The 19,701-nt window shown below is 59.7% G+C and overlaps 2 protein-coding genes across 2 annotated transcripts in view; one reads left to right on the top strand and one right to left on the bottom strand.

Moving 5' to 3' along the window:
• The window catches only part of FBXW8 (F-box and WD repeat domain containing 8), a 54,347-nt gene extending 53,208 nt beyond the window's left edge, over positions 1 to 1,139 (top strand). Inside the window, exon 9 of the mRNA XM_039388480.1 lies at positions 284 to 1,139. Within this exon, the coding sequence (XP_039244414.1) occupies positions 284 to 472 (189 nt within the window). The 3' untranslated portion in view covers positions 473 to 1,139. The remainder of the gene's footprint in view (positions 1 to 283) is intronic.
• A 6,024-nt stretch (positions 1,140 to 7,163) lies between these two features.
• Positions 7,164 to 14,540, bottom strand: TESC (tescalcin). The gene is made up of 8 exons (XM_027747977.2): positions 14,435 to 14,540; positions 10,119 to 10,188; positions 8,982 to 9,062; positions 8,317 to 8,456; positions 8,166 to 8,227; positions 7,988 to 8,095; positions 7,536 to 7,583; positions 7,164 to 7,443 (listed from the first exon to the last, which is right to left on the bottom strand). Exons 1-8 carry the CDS (start codon positions 14,490 to 14,492, stop codon positions 7,366 to 7,368), a joined length of 645 nt encoding a protein of 214 aa, XP_027603778.1. The 5' UTR covers positions 14,493 to 14,540; the 3' UTR covers positions 7,164 to 7,365.
• Between the last annotated feature and the right edge of the window lie 5,161 nt (positions 14,541 to 19,701).

A 19,701-nucleotide genomic window follows, 5' to 3' on the forward strand; every position in this document is an offset into this window, starting at 1 on the left:
ATCTCGGGCTGCTCGGTGTGTGATTGAACTATCAAACGACAATGGGCTCGTCTGCCCCCGTCCTGAGCAGGCTGGAGATGTTTCAGCAGATGACAGTCACGTCTCTGCAGTGCTGGAGGGAATGATTCATTCCCAGGGCTTGCTGGGTCCCTGGAAGGAGGCAGGAGGGATGTTCTGTTAAACTGTGACTAGTGCAGGAGGGAAGGGGTTTTATATCAGCTCCCGAAGCACCGAGTTCTTGAACTGGGACGATCCTTTATGGTGATAATTCCTTTCCCTGGGATGTGATGAAGGTTCAGAGGTGTGTCCTGGTTGTGTTCCGTGCAGGTATCGAGGGATCATTTACTCCTACGAGTTCTCAGGGGAGCAGCTGGCAGGGGACAGTGTCCTCCCCATCTGCCGCTCGTCCTACGACGAGCTCGCGGGCTACAACTACAACATCGGCCTGGCCGTGCCCTACGACAGCATTTAGGGACTCCTGGGCTGCTGGGGGCCAGGCAGGACAACATCCACGTGGGACAAGCACCTCAGAGGGGGTGTTGGCTGCGGGACAACGGGCTGGGATTCGCCAAAACGTGGGGATAGGAACCCAAAGAGTTCAAGGCTGCCCTGGAGCGTATCACTGAAACGTGGTGCTGCTCAGAGGTCCACCCTGCTGGAGGGGAGAGTGAAGATGAAGGGGAACATCACACTGCGGGGTGAACCAAAACCCTGCTGCCTGTGGGAAGGATGCTGCTGGTCCCACCTGGGCAGAGGGACACGGTCAGGAAGCCAGAGGGGCACAGTGTGAAGGGTGGGAGCACACTCAGGAGCTCCTGCCTGCCCTGAGAGGGGGAAAAAAACCCACCAGGAACTTGGGGGAAGCTCGTTGCTGAGCCTCATGTTTGTTATCCTGTCCTGGTAACAAGCTGCTCGTGCTTGTTTTCCTTGGAATGCACTGGAATGTGTCAAGGAACAGGACCATGCACAAAAGGTTGGGAGAGGGGAGGGTGATGGAGAGAGGGAAGGGAAGGTTGGCCCCAGGCCAGACTGGATGCTTGGGAACTCAGCAGGCCACACACATCAGAATGATTTTAAAATGAATTATTTTTTTAAATCCTCTAAAATTCTGGATTAAATATTTTTTAATTGTCTGCGTACACGTGTCTCTGGAGTTTTGTTCCTGAGTGAACCAGGGTGAACCAGCCCCCTGCACTGGAACAAAGGGCTGCCATGGCTCAGGTGTGTTCTTTGCTGGATCAGGGAGGGTTTTCTGATGCTCCCAAGCTGGGAATTGAGCCTGAAACACAAGGGATGAGCTGGGCACAGTGCCCCTGCCTGGGGTTGAGAAGCCCCCAGGCTGAAGGTGCACTCACCTGAAACCCAGGCTGCACTGGCACAGGGAAAACCAGTTTGTAGAACAAGAGCCCCAGCCCTGGATCTGTTTTACTCCTTTAAAACTGTTCTGTGGTTGTGATTTGTCCTTGGAAACTTCCTGGTGCAAACCAAAGCCATGCCAATTCTGTTTCAGCTGAGGTTAAGTTTTAACTTAACATCTTTTTTACTGAATTAATGGAATGGATGTAAAAGTGCCAGGGAGGGGTGAAGGAATGTGCCCAAACCTGCAGGAGAGGGGCTGGGCTGTCACTTCAACCTTTCTCCAGTCACTGGAGAGCTTCCTGCTGCCCTCCTGCCTGGAGAGCAGCTTTTCCTTCTTTGCCTTGGGGTGGTTTTCCATGACCCCTAAGCCAAATTTCTCATGGTTTTGATTTTTAACACTTGGCTTTTTCCTTGTGATGGATAACAAGCAGTGCAAGAGGCAAAGTCATTCTGTCTGACCAATAAATAAAGCTTTGGTCTCTCTTTTTTTTTTCTTCTTCTTTCTGGGAAGCCAACTCCCTCCCTCCATTCCTGGAAGATCAAGCAGTGTCCCGGATACACAGTTGGGATGAGAGTTCTGCAGAAACCTGACAAATTTCTGCAGCATAAATGATTTTGGGGGGTTACTTCAGCCTTGTGACTCCTGATGTGCTGAGCAGAGAGAGTTTCCATGCTGTTCTCCTCCCTCCTTGCCCCAGCCCTTGGCTTGTTCCCACTCTGACCCTCCTTATCTTGCTCTGTTATCTCAGGACAGCTTTGTTCTCTCTTGCTCTCCCTGCTGCAAGGAGCAGATAAGTTGGTGCTGTGCCCAGGTGTCCAAGCCCTTTTCCTGGAGTCCACCTGCACATTCCTGCTCCCTGCTTCTCCCTGTCCTCCTGCACTGCCCCATCCTTGAGCCGACAGGAGGGGGATGCTTTGCACACCTGCCTGTGGAATGTTTGCTTCCTTAGGCAGAGCAGCCCTGCAAGTCACCAATTCTTTGGTCACCAACCCATCCTGATCCTGGGAGGCTTGTGTCACCTCCAGTGGGGAAAGGAATTCCCTCTTTCCTTGGTTCATGCTCCGGGTGCAGCTCCTCCGGGTGGGTCCCAGGCTGGTCCTTTGGGTCTGTTTTCCCTGTGTCTGGAATTCACTGAGGAGGTTGCAGCACAGCAGAAGGTGGTGTGTGCATTTAACTGGCATTCCTAATGCAAATGAGGGCACTCAGGCTGTTGGAGAGTATCCGTGTGGGGAGCTGAATTGTCTTTGTGAAAAGGGCTGTTGTCCCACTTCCCTGGGTGCTGGAGTGGTGCTGGAGTGGAGCAAGCACGGCCTGGGCTGCTCAGGCTGGGCTCGGGGGACATTTAGATGGAGCCTCTTCCTTAATTTCAAGAGCAGGAATGGAGCCACCATCCTGTGTTTGTGGGGAGTGATGCCACCTTTGGGCTTCCCATCTGGGGACTCCTGGTGCCCAGTGCAGGTTGGGAGGGCAAAGCTGAGCCCAGAGTTGTGTCAGACAAGGGTGGTCACTGGGAAGGGACATCTCTGCTGGTTTTGGCTCCTGGAGTTGAGGAGCTGCAGTCAGGACATGTTGGGCCAGGTTGGACTGACCTGGCAGGGGCTGGGCTGAAGGTGGAGGCTCACACTGGGCTCATGTGCCAGCCTGGTGACCCTCAGCCAGGCTGGGTAATCGGGGACAGCTAAAAATCCAAAGGCATCCGAGGAGGAAATAGTTCAGGGGGGAAAAAGCCTCCAGAACAACTGCTGGTGTCTATTGTTGGTGACAGTGACCCTCAGCTAAAAAGAAGTGTCTGTTCCCTCCTGAGAAGGATCTCTGCTCCAAAGGGAATCCGAGATCAAAGGGGAGCTGTCTGTGCTCAGCCCCGGAGCTGTGCCCGCAGGGTGCTCAGCACAACGGGAAGGACAGGGCAGGACGTGCTCAGCTGTGCTGGAAAATCCGCCCTGGAAAATCCCCAGCTGCCCCTCCACTCATTCTGGGGCCAACCCACTAGCAAAGGCCCCCAGAAAGTGCTTTTTGCCTCTGTTTGGTGACCTTGGCAGTGGGGGAAGGGTGATTCCAGCATTTTGGGGGCTGCCATCCCTCTCCTGATGCTGAGGAGCGGTGGGAGAGGAGCAGTGGGTGCTCTCTGTGCAGAGAGGGACTACAGGGGTCTCTGCCTCGAGCAGCACCTTCCCCTCCCACCCTCTGGCCTTTCCCACTCGGCCTCTGCTCTTCTGCCCCTGCCCACCTCTGTCAGTCCCTGTTCCAGCTGCTGTCAGGGAGGGGTGGATGTGTGGTGCCAATGTGCCCAGGTGGTGCACAAAACACTTGGCTTTGCCCTCTCTGCCCCCCCTTGTCTTCCAGTGATGTTTGGCCACTCATTTCCACCTTCTGTGGATGGTCCTAAAACCTTCACCTACATTTTGGGCAGTGCTGGGGTCCTCCCAACCCCTCCCAGTCCCTGGGACCTCTGAGTCCAGTCCCTGCTGCCAGAGGGGAAGATGGGGCGGCAGTGGTTGAAGTACTGATGGATTATGGAGCAGAACTCAGTGGGAAAGGGCCTATTCCAGGTCAGGATTTGTGCCACTGGCAGATTTATGGCCAGAAATGTGGACCTTCAGCCTCTGGGCCAAATGCCTCTTCATGGGAGAGCTGCTGTGTCAGCTCTGCCTCAGACGGTGCCACTGGAAGGAACGAGGAGCTCCTCAAAGTTTGGCTCACAAACATCAGCTGCAAGGGGCTGCCCCACTCCCTGGCTGTGGGCTCTGTGCTGCCTCCTGTTCTCCTGCTCCTCCCACCCTTCCTGGGCAGGTGTCCCCTGTGTGCTGGTCTCTCCTGCCTTTCCCAAGCCCCACTGTGGCTGACAGGTGGGTGGGGATGGTGAGATGAGTGTTGCTCGTGGGGCACTGTCTGTCCCCACCCTGCAGTCCTGGGGGTCACCCAGCCCTGCTCTCCAGACCCAGGAGCTGCTGCTGTCTCCAGTGCTGCTCAGCCTTTATCAGCCTTCCCAGAGCTTCAGTTTTCCAGTTCCCCTCTGCTGACCATGGCTGGGATCTGCCACAGAGCTTTGGGCCTCCTCACAGGGCTCAGCATCTCGGCCCCATAGCAGAACTATCATCCTTCATGGAAGGCTCTGGGCTTTGCTGTGGGCTGCAACAGAGGCCTCTCCCTTGCCAGGTTCCCCAGGGCTCTGCCAGATTTTCCAGTGATTCACAGGATTATTATCCTGGGGTTTGCTGTTAACACCAACCCTGGGTTGTGCTTCCCTGGCTTTCCTCTGGCACAGGAATGATGCTCCTGCCCTGGAGGATCCGTTCCTAAGGACCAGGCCTTCAGCATCAGCCACTGCTGGGGTGAGGATCAGGCTTATCTTCCCTGGGCCCTCCCTTCCCACTCTCACCTCCCTCCTGCTCTCCACCTCATCCCATTTCCTGCAGAGGGTTGTGTTGGCTCCAGCCTCTGCTTCCCGCAGTCCCTGCTCCCACACTTTCCACACCACCCCACAAAATACCTGGGGACAGCTCAAGGGGTAATAATTATCCTCTTACCAATACTCTTCAGTCCTCCTGCCCTCTACTTCCCTGCACTGCATGGTGTACCCAGCCCAGGCTGGCATGGAATCCTTTGGATGTCTTCTCCCAGGAAACCAGCATGGAGGGGCAGTGGGACCACGACCTGTCAAACCCTGCAATCCCAGCAACATCAAAGGCTCTTCCCAGCACAGACAGCCCCTCTGGGAGATCCAGGGGTGGAAAAGGGCCTGGACTGTGACCAGGAGCATGGAACTTGCAGCTGGTTCAGGGAGTGTGATGGTCCTGCAGTGTCTGTGTGGAAATTCCAGTGAGAAAACAGGGAAAGGAGCCTGGGTTGACTCCTGAAACCTGGGGATTTTGGGAGGAGCTGGATGTTGTGCCCTAACGTTTGTGGGGTGGGAAGGGAGCACAGAGGGGGTGGTCCAGGGAGGAGGAGGATGAGAGGTGCCCTGGATTGTGCCACTGTGGTGCTGCCGGGCGTGAGGCAGGGATAGGGGGTGTCCAGAGGAGCTGGAGGAGAGCAGGACTGGAACTCCAGAGCCCTACAAACACAGACCAAGCTGTGGGGCAGCCCTGGGGCCCCTCAGGGCCTGAATGGCTGTGTTGGAACAGCCGGGAGCTCCACCACTGCCATCCCCTCCCACACCCTGGTGCTCAACCCCTCTGGCAGCACCGGCACCAACCCTGCTCCCACACCCAGCCCAGGTCCAGCACCAACCCTGGCTCTGACAACCCAGCCCAGGCCCAGCACCAACCCTGCTCCCAGCACCCGGCCCAGGTCCAGCATAATGTGCCAGCACCACAACACTTCAACCAACACCTCGGGTGCCACAGCGCTGTCCCACAGCTTTGGGAGACGCCCAGCTGGGTGTGGTGGCACTGAGAGACCCAACTAGGTTTGGCACTGGGACACCCAGCTGGGTGTGGTGGCACTGGGACACCCATCTGAGTGTGGTGGCACTGGGAGATCCAGTTGGGTTTGTGGCACTGGGACACTCAGCTGGGTGTGGTGGCACTGGGACACCCAGCTGGGTGTGGTGGCACTGGGACACCCAGCTGGGTGTGGTGGCACTGGGACACCCAGCTGAGTTTGGTGGCAGTGGGACACCCAGCTGGGTGTGGTGGCACTGGGACACCCAGCTGAGTTTGGTGGCACTGGGACACCCAGCTGAGTTTGGTGGCACTGGGACACCCAGCCGGACGTGGGGCATTCCCAGCGTGGAGCTGCAGGACGGGACCGGCTCCATCCCCAGGTGTGCCCCGGGCTGTCCGTGGAGCAGCGGGAGCCGCTCCGGTCTCTCCAGGCCAGCACTGCATTGCAGGGAAGGGCTGTGCTGCGCTGGGGGAGCGCTGCCAGCTCTCCCTCCTGCTGCTGCTCCAGGAGCTGCTCCGGAGCAGGACCGTGTCCAGCGGCTGGGAACGGGAATTTCGTGGGGACAAAGCTTCCAAAGCCTGCGAGGGAATTTCTCTTATCTGCAGCCTCAGTGTGGGGGTGCCTGAGGACAGCAGAGACCCCCAATAATACGGCAGAGAAGGAGGAACCGCTGGTGCCCTGAGCCGGGGAGGTGCCCGCACTCCCTGCCCGCGGGGATGGAGGGGCTGTGGCGGCTCCGTCGCTCCCTGTCGGCTGGGAGGGGGCTCTGCTCCCAGCCACTGAACATGTCACCAGGGGAAGCCATTTTTGATAAAACAAATAAATCTCTCCCGCTTTTCTAAAAATAGCCCTTGCCCTTTTTTTTTTTTCTCCCCCTCCCTCCCCAGCTCAGGCTGCCTTAGCGACGGGAACGCGCCTGGAGCCATCCAGTCATTAATACCAGTAAACAACCCCCTGTCTCCGGTGCCTTTTTCCAGCGGGAACATGTGGGGGCAGGAGCCACCTGGTTGCCAGGAGCCCACGTCCCTGCATCCCTGCTGCCTGTATCCCAGCCTGGCTCCTCCCGGCTCCGGCCGGCACACACAGCCAGGGGGGGCTGGTCAGGGTTTAAATTGAGGTTATTCCATGAGTTGTTTCCATCTTTGCCGGCTTGAGCATCCTGTGGGGATGCAGAGTGGGATGTGATTGTCCTTCCAGGTGCTGAGGATGCTGCCCTCCCCCTCCTGCCCCTCAGCATCCCCATCCCTGCCTGCACACTCTCCCCTTGGCCTGGGATCAGGGGGCTCACAGCAGCTTCTTCCCCAGAGCAGAGGCTGAAAATGCAGATTTACGGGGAGAGCAGGGTCTGTGGAGGGTTTCTGCACAGGGACAGACCCCAGCAGGCCCTGGGGGATGGATGGACAGAGTATTTCTGAGCTGGGAGTAAAAAGAGAAATACCTTTTATTACAGATAAAAGCCTCTTATGTTTCTAGAGAGCAGCGGCAGCCCCAGCGCGGGCGGGGACAGAGCGCTCGGTGCCAGGAACATGGAGCTGCTGAGTCCTCTTCTTCCTCCTCCTCCTCTTCTTCCTCCTCCTCCTCTTTTCCTCCTCCTCCTCTTCTCCTCCTCCTCCTCCCCCTCAGTAGCAGTGGGCGATGGTCTCCATGTTGAGGAAGCGGACGTGCATCTTGGTCTCAATGTCGATCCCCTGCCACATCTGTGAGGGGGACGGGGCTGAGCAGGGCCAGGGGCCCGACCCCGGCCCCCCGAGGCCTCCCAGCTCCCTCCTTCCTGGCAGATGCCACCAACCTTAAGGAAATCCTCGAAGGTGATGCCCTCGTACACCTGGTCCGGCCCCTGTGCCAGCGAGAGAGGAAACATTGCAGCTGCCCCACACCACAGGGCACGGGGCTCTGGGGGCTCTGGGTGACCCAGGGTGGGTCCCCTGGGGCAGTGGGACAAGTCTCCCATGGGTGCACAGCCCTGCACCCCACGGCCAGCCCAAAATTAGTTCCCAGCCCACCTTTCCCATAAGCACTAACTCCCCAAACTCTGAGGACGGGGCTTTAAGGGATGCTGTTTGCTCCCCCCCCTTGGGCTCTGCTCGTGGAACAAACCCACCCTGAAAGCTGCTGCCTGCAAAAACACCTCCAGCCAGATCAGCTGGGAGATGCCCCGGGCAGGACAGACACCTCCCAGCCCCATTTTTGGTGCCAGCACAGCACCCCCATGCCCCGGCAGGGCAGGGCAGCAGCTCCCACCATCTGTCCCACGCAGATGCTGGCGGCCTCCATCATGGCCCCGTCGGCGATGGAGCGGGCAGACTCCTTCTCCAGGTGGGGGTTCCCCGACAGCAGCTCCTCCACCACCTGCAAGACAGGAGGTCAAAGCCAGGGCTGGGAATTCCCTGGAGCTGGGGCGGGAGGGGCCGGGCGTTACATTTCTGTACTCCTGCAGCGTGATCTTCCCGTCGTGGTCCGAGTCGTACATGTGGAACAGGACTGGGAGGGACGAGAGGAGCACGGGGGGGGTCAGAGGGGCCATGCCCTCTCCCCATCCCCCCCCGTCCCGGGCTCTGGGAAAGCCTCACATTTGAGCTTCTCCTTGCGGAAGCGGTCGAGCTGCTCCTCGTCCATGTTCATCTCGATGGGTCTGAAGTAGGACATGATGGTCAGGAAGTCCTCGAAGTTTATCTCGTCCACCAGCCCGTCCGACTCCTGCCGCAGGTTCCTGCCGACAGCGGGGGGATGGGAGGCCAGGACCCTCCCCAGACCCTCCCCCCCGCTGCAGACCCCATCAGGACCCTCCCCAGACCCTCCCCCCCTCTGCAGACCCCATCAGGACCCTCCCCAGACCCTCCCCCCCGCTGCAGACCCCATCAGGACCCTCCCCAGACCCTCCCCCCCTCTGCAGACCCCATCAGGACCCTCCCCAGACCCTCCCACGACGCTGCAGACCATCAGGACCTCCCCAAACCCTCCCCCCCTCTGCAGACCCATCAGGACCCTCCCCAGACCCTCCCCCCCGCTGCAGACCCCATCAGGACCCTCCCCAGACCCTCTCCCCCGCTGCAGACCCCACCCCACCAAACCTTCAGCGCTGCTTTGTCCCTGAGATTCAGCTTAAAGGGCTGTAATATCCTCCCCCCCCCGGCTCCATCCCAGCCTTTAGGGAGATCTTTCCCCGGCCACATCCCGCTCCCAGAGGATAAACCACCAGCCCTGACCCTCCCCGTGGTGCTGGGGGGGTTCCTACCGCTTGTCAAAAAAGGCGTGGACAATTTTCCCCCTAATTGGGTTGAACTCCAGGTCGGGAATGCTGTCGAAATTCTCCTTGCTGCAAAGGAAACAGGGACAACCTCTCATGAGGGAGGGAGAGAGGGAGATGCCACTGAAAAGCCCCAACCCCGTTCTTCCAAAGCAATCATGGAAAAATAAAGAGGTTTTGGGTGAAAACCCCTTTTTGCCTCAGTTCAGACTGAGAGCAAGTCTGTGCTCGGCGCAGCTATGGGGGAATTCCCCTTTGGGAAGCTCTGGGATACTTGGGATGATGGTGGGGCTTGACCTGCAAGTGGCTGTGTGGTTTTGGAAGAGTTTTCCCAGGAATAAGGCCTCAAACGGGCTCAACAAGGCACGGGAAGGAGCTCCTGCTGTCCAACTTCCCCTCAGCTTCCTCCACATCCCGCTGTCCCTCCGAGCTGTGCCACAGGCACCGGGCTGAGCCCGTGCTGGTCAGGAATGGAATGGGATGGCCGGCACTGGGAATGGGATTGCCAGCACTGGGAATGGAGCTGCGGCACTGGGAATGGAATGGCTGGCACTGGGAATGGAATTGGTGCTGGGAATGGAATGGCTGGCACTGGGAATGGAGTTGCTGGCATTGGGAATGGGATTGCCAGCACTGGGAATGGAGTTGCTGGCACTGGGAATGGAATTGTTGGTGCTGGGAATGGAATTGTTGGCGCTGGGAATGGAATGACCAGCACTGGGAATGGGATTGTTGGCACTGGGAATGGAGTTGCTGGCACTGGGAATGGAATGGCTGGCCCTGAGAATGGGATTGCCAGCACTGGGAATGGAGTTGCTGGCGCTGGGAATGGAATTGTTGGTGCTGGGAATGGGATTGTTGGTGCTGGGAATGGGATTGTTGGTGCTGGGAATGGGATTGTTGGTGCTGGGAATGGAATGACCAGCACTGGGAATGGAGTTGCTGGCACTGGGAATGGGATGGTCAGCACTGGGTATGGAATTGTTGGCGCTGGGAATGGGATTGCCAGCACTGGGAATGGAGTTGCTGGCACTGGGAATGGAATGACCAGCACTGGGAATGGAGTTGCTGGCACTGGGAATGGGATGGCCGGCGCTGGGAATGGGATGGCTGGGAATGCCGTACCGGATCGTCAGCTGGTCCTGGCTCAGCTGCTTGAAGCGCCGGTGCAGGTGCTCGATCTGCTCCGAGGTGACTGTTGGGGACAGGAGGGAGTGGACGGGGGGGTTGAGCTCCCCGGGAGACCCCCAGGGATCCCTCTGCCAGCTCCTGCCCTGCCCAGGGACACGAGGAGGCTGGTGGGCACCACGGTTTGTTCCCGGGGCACCACTGTCCGTGAGCAGCCAAAGGGCTGTTCCTGCACCCCTGGCACTGGGGAAGGGCCTTGGGCACCTCTTGGCACAGTTGTGCCCATCCCCGTGCCCCCTCAGTGGCTCTGTGCAGCCCTGCAAGGTCCCTCTCCGTGTCCCTGAGTGCTCTGTCCCTTGCTGGCTGCAGGGGGGTGACTCCAAGGGCTGGTTTATCCCAAATTCTGGTCTGCAGAAGCTCCCTGTCTCAGACTGCATGGCACAGTATGGTGTGGCCTGGCATAGCAGGATCCCACACCCACCCCCAGCTCAGGATCCTCAGCATCAGACCCTCCAAAAGGACCCGACCCTTTCCTTTGGGGTCGTTGGCACTGTGGGCAGTGCCCAGCCCAGGGAGCACATCCCGACCTGCCCTGGGACATCTCCCCCTGCTCTGGGAGCTTCCCCTGCCCTGGGACATCTCCCCCTGCTCTGGGAGCTTCCCCTGCCCGTGTCCACAGGGGTGGCAGGAAATAACCCCGGGATCCCAAATGCCCCGAGCTGACAGCAGCATCTCACCAGGGAAGAGGAAAGGCTGGGCATGGAGGGCACACGTTGGCAGCCCAAAAGCAAAGCCCAGCCTGGAAACTGCTGCTGTTCAGGGTGAACTGGGACACCACAAGCCACCGAGGTGGGCACTGCATCCCCCAGGGCTGCAGCAATCCCAGACCTGGGGCAGGGCTGGAACTGGGGTGCAGCAGCTTTGCTTTGAGCCCCAGGAGCTCTGGGGCCACAGAGAGAGGCTCAGCAGCACCTTCTCACTTGCCCAGTGCCACCCACAGGTGATTTTATCCTTCCTTCCCCACGGCTGTAACCAAGCCCTGCAGTCCCCCGAGGACACACACGGAGCCTGACTCTCGTGCAAATATTGACAGAGCCATTCCCAGGAGCCAGGGAAGTGCTTTGCAGCCCTGTCTCCATGGGCTGGTGGAGTAGTCCGGGCACCAGCTGGACCCACACGGTGGCTGAGGAGCTGGCACAGGGCAGGGCTGCACCAGCAGCTGGACATCAGCCCTTCCTGGCACCGTGGAGAGAGATAAAAGATATTAAAGTGCAACTGAGGGGCTGCAAATGGTTAAGTGCTGTGGCTGAGAGACACCAGGCCAGTGCTGGGCCGAGTGCTGCTCCCTCCCTGCCTCCCTCCCTCTCTTTTATGATGTTTAAATAATGTCCTTTGCATTCCTCACTGCTGCTCCACGGCCTTGAAATAGGAACTGTATCGATCAGCGAGGCTGAGCCTTCACAGACCTCTCTTTAATGGGCTGGAGAACCCATCTGTGCTGGTCCTGGGGCTCTGGGCCTGCCTGGACCTGCCTGCACTGGCAGCCACCAGCACCTCAGGAACAGGGGCTCTTTAACCCCCCTGCACGGCTCTGGGGTCCCCCCTTGAACCCTCTGGCTCCCGGGGGGTGATTCCCAGGAATCCCAGGCTGCCTGGGCCCCCACTGATTCATCCATGGGATATTTTTTTCCCTAATCCCTCTGGCTGGTGCTCTGCTCTGTCACAGACACACACACACACACACACACACGGAAACTTTCTCTGGACTTTGCTTTCCAATTTTGGCCATGGAGAAGTGACCTTTCACTTTTCTCCCTCGACAACATCGCTGTCACCGTGGGAGCAGCTGGGTTTTCAGCATCTGGGACTTGGTTGCACACCAAAAGTCTTTGATCTTCCCAAAAAAATGTCCCAACATGACAAAAAACGGGGGTCAGGGGCACACTCCTGGTCGATCCAGCCTTGCTCTGCATCCAGCCCACAACTGCAAGGCCTGAAGAGGGCTCTTCCCCCCTCTTTTCCAAACCCAGGTCTCCCTCACAGGGCAGGATCACTCTGCCCTGCCGAGGGTGGCAGTGCTTTCCAGAAAAAAAAGGGAAAACCTGCACAAAGGGGCAAAGGCTTTGCCAGGAGAAGGGTCATCTCAAGGGCAGCAGAGGCTGCTCATATCCCTGGGAATATCCCTGAGAATATCCTTGAGGAACACCCTGGTGCTGCAGGCCCGTGTCCAAGCACGGCAGCCTACGCTGAAGGGGGGAAAATTGGGATTTAAAGCAAAGGGAGCTGGGTTTGCTGCTCCCAGCCTGGGGTGGTTTGTGCTGCTGGAGCAAAGGGAATCCCCCGGGAAGAGGGGCACAGGGGGGGCTCAGCCCTGCACTGCCCTCCCCGTGGGATGGGCCTGGGTGCAGGGAATGGTCTCATCATCCCGGGAAGAGCCCCCTCAGCCCCAGAGGGACTGGCTGCTGCAGCTCTGGGATGAAGCCCATGGAGGCAGGGAGAGGAAACAGCTCCAACACCCCGAGCAGACCCTGAGGGTGCCCCTCCAATGGGGGAGAAGGCAAAGGAACAAGCCCTGGGCACATCCTGGGGACATGCAGGTGGCCTTGCCCTGTCCCTGCTCCTCCCATGGGACCGAGGGTGGCTGAGATTCCTTCCCTGACATCCGACTGCAGCAGCAAGGCCGTAAAACCCCTGAATTCCCACATTCTTTTGGCAGCAGCCCCAGCACGGTGGGAAACCCTGTGAGTCCCTCTGGGAGCACATGACATGCACCCCAGTCATGGCACAGGGTCACTGTGCCCCCCCTGCCCTCCCACCTCTGGTTTGATGAGATTTTTCGGGGTGTTGCCCTTGTAAAACCCTTCCCTGGCACTGATTCCCGGGCACTGGGGCGTGGGGCAGGTGCCCTGCCACGGGCAGGTGCTGCCTGTGCTGGAGGTGCTGCTGCTTCCCAGGTCAGGGAGTTCCCCAAAAACCTCCTCCCACCCTGGGCTGCCAGGCTGGCACCCCATGGGCTCTCCTGTGGGGAGGGCTGAGCCCGCCCCGGGGTGCCCAGTGCAGCACTGGGGTGCTCAGCCCGCCCGGGGGGAGGAGAAGGAGAGGGGAGGAAGGCAGATGTGACCCCAGGATCAGCAGCAGCTCTGGGGAGAGTTGCTGGACCCTCTCAGCCCCTCCACAGCTTCTGGCCGCGGGCAGAGCTGCCCCCTCACCCCTCCCTGTGTCCCCTCACCCCTCCCTGTGTCCCCTCACCCCTCCCTGTGTCCCCTCACCTCTCCCTGTGTCCCCTCACCCGTCCCTGTGTCCCCTCACCCCTTCCTATGTCCCCTCACCCCTCCCTGTGTCCCCTCACCCCTCCCTGTGTCCCAGCCTGCTCCCAGCACGGCAGGAGCCGGAGGATCCAGGTGGGAGCCCCCCGATCTCTGTGCCCAGAGCTGCCCACGCCCTGGAGCGATGGCGTTTCCCAGGAGGGACGCGACCACCCTGTCCTACCCCCCCGCCCCTGCTGGGAGCCCTGGGCTGTCCCTGCTGCATTTCCCTGCCTGCGGGTCCCTTGATCCCGATCCACCCCGGAACAGCCTCGAGATTGTCACGGCCCGGCGGCTCCAAACCAGCCGTGCGGGGACAACTCCCTGCACCAGCGGCGGGGGCGGGCAGAGCCTCGCCGGGGCTCCCTCGTGTGACCGCTCCACGCCCCGGCTCGTGGCACTGTGGCACCGGGGACACGGCTGCGTCCCCCACCTCCCGGTGACATGCTGGCAACCCTTTGGTGACAAGTCTACACCCTCCTGCCCATTCCCCCTCCCCTACCCCCCCCTCCATCCCCCGGGTGACAGACCTGCATCCCCCCCGCCCCCAGGTGACACGTCCTGCACTCTCCCACCCCAGGTGACACCTCTGCACCCTCCCCGAGCGACCTCTCCCGCATCCTCCCCCCGGGTGACATCACATCTCCTGCACACCCCGCCCGCTCAGGTGCCACCTCCTGCAGCCCCCGCGGGTGACACGACATGTCCTGCATCCCCCACCTCGGGTGACATCTCCTGCAAACCCTCCCAGGTGACATGTCCTGCACACCCCCGCTCCCCGCCTTCCCAGGTGCCACCTCCTGCATCCCCCCCTCCCCGGGTGACATCTCCTGCACCCCCCCACCCTCCCAGGTGCCACCTTTCCCCACCCCAGGTGACACGTCCTGCCCCTCCCCTGCGGTGACATGTCACCCGCGGGTCCGGACACCCCGTGTCCCCTCGGCCGGGGGGCGTCCGGAGGCTGCGGGGGTGGGTCGGGTGGGTGCCCGAGGTGCCCCCGGTACTCACAGCCGGTCCTGTCCGCCAGCTCCCGCATCTCGGCGGGCACGGAGTGCGCGGAGCCCATCCCGGGCCGTGCCGGGAGCGGCGCCGCGGGCGCTGCACCGGGAGCGCCGCCGCCAACGCTTTATAAGGGCGGGGAGGCGGGGAGGGGCGGCGGGGCTGCCCCGGGTCCCTGCGCCCCGCACATCGCCCGGACGGGCACAGAGCGAGCACCGAGCCGGCACGGGGGCAGAGAGAGAGCTCAGAGCTGGAACGGGGGCAGAGAGAGAGCTCAGAGCTGGCACGGGGGCAGAGAGAGAGCTCAGAGCTGGAACGGGGGCAGAGAGAACACCGAACCGGTACCGGGGCAGAGAGCACCGAGCCGGCCCTGGGGCCACAGTGAACATCCGACTGACCTTAGATCCGGGGTTGACACCCCGCAGTTCTTAGGCTCCAGATTGAACAGCCCAGCCAGCCCCAGGCTCCAGAATTAACACCGAGCCAGTCTTAGGTCCAGAGTTAACACCGAGCTATCCTTAGGCTCCAGATTGAACAGCCCAGGCAGCCTCAGGCTCCAGGGTTAACACCGAGCCGGCCTTAGGCTCCAGGGTCAGCATTCCTGCAGCCCTCAGGCTCCAGGAGGGTGGGGGGCCGTGACAAGGGCCCGGCCTGGGTGGGACCCCCTGGGACCGGGGGAATTCCCGTCACGAGCTGGTGGCACCCGAAGCCCCGGCTGTGCCCACTCGTGGCTCTGGGCGCTGCACGGGGACCATTCCCCAGGAAGGGTGTGGAGTTACCCCCGTGTCCCCACTCCCTGCCCAGCCTGGCTGCAGGAATGCGGGCCGGGATCTCCCCCCGCGAGGAGAACCCCCGGCTCCCTCCTGAGCCCTTTCCCCCCCCGGCACTGCCCAGGGCTGCACCGACACCCGGGATGGGGACAGGGCAAGGGGGCACAGACAGAGGGGTGACACAGGACCCCGCAAAAGGGAATCCCAGCCCTGGGGAGAGCCTGGCTGTGGTGCCGGGGTGTGGCAGCAGGAGGCAGGTTTGGTGCAGAGGTGGGTGATTCTGTCACCATCTCCCGCGGTGCCAGACCCGGCTCTGGCACCGGCAGGGCCACGTCAGCCTCCCACGGGCACAGGGAAGAGCACACAGGGGGTTTGGGAGGCAGCTCAGAAAGCACAGCACACCGTGGGAGGGGGTAGCAAGTCAGTGTCGTTTATTTTTTTAAAGCCAAATATAAACAGGAAAGGGATCAAATCATTTCCAGCCTCCAGCTGTCCCAGATCCAGGAAAATACCTGTTTATAAATAAAAAAGGAGAAAGGAGAGATGTCCCCATCTTGCAACCTCAGCTGTGTCGGGGGCCCTGGGACTCTGCACCCTCTGGGCAGTTTTCCATTAAATGTGGCTTTTTGTTTGGTTCAGGCCCCTCCAGCCCAGAGAAGGGAGGGTAACATAGCACCAGTCTGTCCCTGCCTGCACAGTCCCTGTGTCCTCTGTGGGGGAGGAGCCAGCAGGGAGGCTGGCAGGGCCCATGGGGCTGGGGTGGCCCTGGGAGATGCTCAGAACTAGTCAGGACAACACCCTGAGCAACCTGGTGTGCAGGTGAAGGTGGCCTGGAAGGGACCAGGACACCCCAGGAGCCCTTCTCCAGCCTTTCCTCACCCCCTGGCCCAGAGGACACAGCACTCTGCTGGCCCCAGGCAGGGCTGGAGGGTCCTGCCGTCTGGTTTTCCTGCCAAGGCTGGTGACAAAGGTCATGGTTTGTCACAGAGGCCACACTCCCAGCCCTTGGCTGTGTCAGGGCACTCCGAGGATGTTCCTGCTGGTCCTGCGTGTCAGGATGGGTGTGGGAGGGTTGGAAGGGCTTCCCAAGAGGATGTGGCACCACCAGCTGTCCCAGGGAACACGCTCCGCTGGTGGAGGGCTGGGAGCAGCTCTGCAGCCTCTCTCACAAGACACTGGCCTGTAAGGGTGGACAAACCTCCCACAGATGCTGTTGCCCACAGGCCTCACTCCCTGCTAGAGGAGACCCAGGAATGGTGCTCCCTGTAACATCCCTGAGTCCCTGGATCCAGTGGCACTGCTGGGAACCAGCCCACGGCTGCTGCTCAGCTCCCTGTCCTGTTCCTAAGGATCCAGACAGTGACTCCTCCTTCCCTCCACCCTCCTCCCAGCCTCCTCTTCCCCCACTCTGTTTTTCCTTCACCCTCCAGATTTAACCTGGGCTGTTCTGTCCCCAGGAAAGATGGCCAATGACATGGAAAGAGAAGGGAGAAGACGGTTTGAGCTGCAGGAAATTCACCCCTCTGCTCCCAGGGGATGCAGGACCAGAGGACTTTGGCACTGCACTGAGGAACCGGGCCAGGCTTTCCACTTGGTTGGATGGTGGGAGAGGAGGGAGGCAATTCCACCTTCTCCAGAAAACATCCCTTCTCCTGGAGAGCCCCACAGAGAGAGGACAAACTGCACACTGTGTGCATCGGCACCATCTGTAACATGGACCTGGACGTGGACCTGGACATTACTCATGGACACAAGGAACTTTTGGGATCCACTGCTGTCTTCTTGGGGAAAAGGTGACTGTGGAAACCCCGTCCTGTGCTGCCAGGAGGGGAGGGGGCACAGGGAAACAGCAAATGTCACCCTGCTATCCCACAGAGGCGTTTCCCGCTGTGCAGGACCTCGGATGCGCAGCCTGCAGGAACTGATGTGCATTCCAAGAGGCTGCTCAAGCAGGGACAGAGAGGGATCCTTGGGGGGTTTCCAGCTTTCCCTGGCCACCCTGGATGCTTGGGCTGAAGCTCTACAGCTGCAGATACTTAGCAGGGAATTCCTCCTCACCAAGAGCAAAACTCAACCCAGAGCAAACAGCACAGGAGGCAGAGGGGCCACCCCAACCAAATGGGAACAAACACACTTTGTGTTTGCCTGAAGTCCCAAAAGCAGACTTGGACCCTGGGCTGGTGTTGTGTGGTGCCTACTGAAAACACCTCAAGTTTCTTCCAGCTTTGGCACATCCAAGGCTGTGTCGGTGCTCCTGGGTGACACCAACACCCACAGCCAGGCGTGGGCAGCACAGCAAAGCAGAGCTGTCTGAGGACACAGTTCCTCCACCAAACACCTGCCAAAGGGCCCAGGATTTAGCTACAGGGCTGCTGGGCTGCCCTGTGCACCCAGTCCCTCACAGCACACAACACTCCCCTTGGAAACGGGAAGGGTGCAGTCTGTGGTGAGCAGCAGCTCCCCCACTTCCTCCTTGAACAGACTCTCCTCGGGGTATGAACACAGAGTGGCCCCAAAAGAGGGATATAATGGGCTCTGCTGGCTGCTCTGGGACCCCTGGCTTTAAGCACACAGCATGTGTTCACGTGGGTTAGAGAAGCACTGGCCAGCATCAATTTTCAGGGGAACTCTGTGTGGCTTCCGTTGGCTCCTGTGGTTTTTTTATGGCACGACTCTGCCTGGTACTCAGGCAGCACCTGAGGGCTCCTGTGAGCTTGGTAAAATTCCCTTGATACACTTGAGAGAGGCCAAGATGTCACCAGACTGCCCATTTGGCAGAGTCCAAGGGAACTCGGTGACATCCAGAGCTGGGACTGGGAACAGGGAGCCCAAACCCTGCTCTGCCTGTTCTCAGCTACCAGCATCAACCCTGGGACTCCACAGCCCCATTCCCAACCTGGCACCCCTGCTAGGAATCTTTTGGGATCTGCTTTCAACCCCCAAAAAGGACTGGAGGGCTGGGGTCTGCTCCAACCCTCAAGAACAAGGGATGGGTTTTAAGATTTTTGTCTGAGGTTTCCCTACACCCTGATTAAAATGGAAGTTCCTCCTTCCCTGCAAGGTCATTTCAGTGCAGACCTGCTCCAGTGGAAGGTGTCCCTGCTCTTGGGAACTGGATGAGCTTTAAGGTCCCTTCCAACCCAAACTATTCTGGGACTCTATGATTATAATCCTTCACAGTTCCCCTTGGAGCAGAGCACCTTCCCCATTCCTCAGCACATTCCAGGCTGCTGTCCCTGAAGGCCTGGGGTCCCTACAGACCATCACCACCACTCCAGGGGCAACGTGCTGGGCTTTGAGTGTTTATTTCTTGCACACAACCGGTGCTCAGGACTGCAGGAGGATGACCAGGACTGCAGGGGGATGACCAGGACTGCAGGGGGATGACCAGGACTGCAGGAGGATGACCAGGACTGCAGGACGATGACCAGGACTGCAGGACGATGACCAGGACTGCAGGGGGATGACCAGGACTGCAGGGGGATGACCAGGACTGCAGGAGGATGACCAGGACTGCAGGGGGATGACCAGGACTGCAGGAGGATGACCAGGACTGCAGGGGGATGACCAGGACTGCAGGGGGATGACCAGGACTGCAGGGGGATGACCAGGACTGCAGGGGGATGACCAGGACTTGACCAGGACTGCAGGAGCTGGACTGCAGGAGGATGACCAGGACTGCAGGAGGATGACCAGGACTGCCAGGAGGATGACCAGGACTGCAGGAGGATGACCAGGACTGCAGGAGGATGACCAGGACTGCCAGGAGGATGACCAGGACTGCAGGATGACCAGGACTGCAGGAGGATGACCAGGACTGCAGGATAATCAGGACTGCAGGAGGATGACCAGGACTGCAGGAGGATGACCAGGACTGCAGGAGGATGACCAGAACTGCAGGAGGATGACCAGGACTGCAGGAGGATGACCAGGACTGCCAGGAGGATGACCAGGACTGCAGGATGACCAGGACTGCAGGAGGATGACCAGGACTGCAGGAGGATGACCAGGACTGCAGGAGGATGACCAGGACTGCAGGAGGATGACCAGGACTGCAGGATGACCAGGACTGCAGGATGACCAGGACTGCAGGAGGATGACCAGGACTGCAGGATAATCAGGACTGCAGGAGGATGACCAGGACTGCAGGAGGATGACATGCAGTTCAAGCATTGCTTTAGGGCAGGGCTCTGTGATTTCACCTGAAGTGCTACAAGAGCCTGAGAGCATCCACCTAATTCTACAGGGACCTAATTCTCAGCTCTGAGAGAACTACTGTGTTGCAACTGGACAGTGACAGGAGCTGCAGCTACTCTACACACATTGCTTCAGAAACCACAAAGATATGCACAAATACTGTCACTCTGCACCCCTGGACCCAGAGGAAAACCTTTTCTGCTGTGGTTCTATCTGGGCCTTTAAGTCATGTTAAAATTCATGTGCCTCGAGCTGCTAAAGCTCTTCCCTTGCAGGCAGCAAAGTCTGTGCTCCCCCAGAATCCAGTCT

Source organism: Pipra filicauda, unplaced genomic scaffold (genome assembly GCF_003945595.2).
Source record: "Pipra filicauda isolate LSUMZ 115617 unplaced genomic scaffold, ASM394559v2 scaffold656_size334665_pilon, whole genome shotgun sequence".
NCBI lineage: Eukaryota > Metazoa > Chordata > Aves > Passeriformes > Pipridae > Pipra > Pipra filicauda.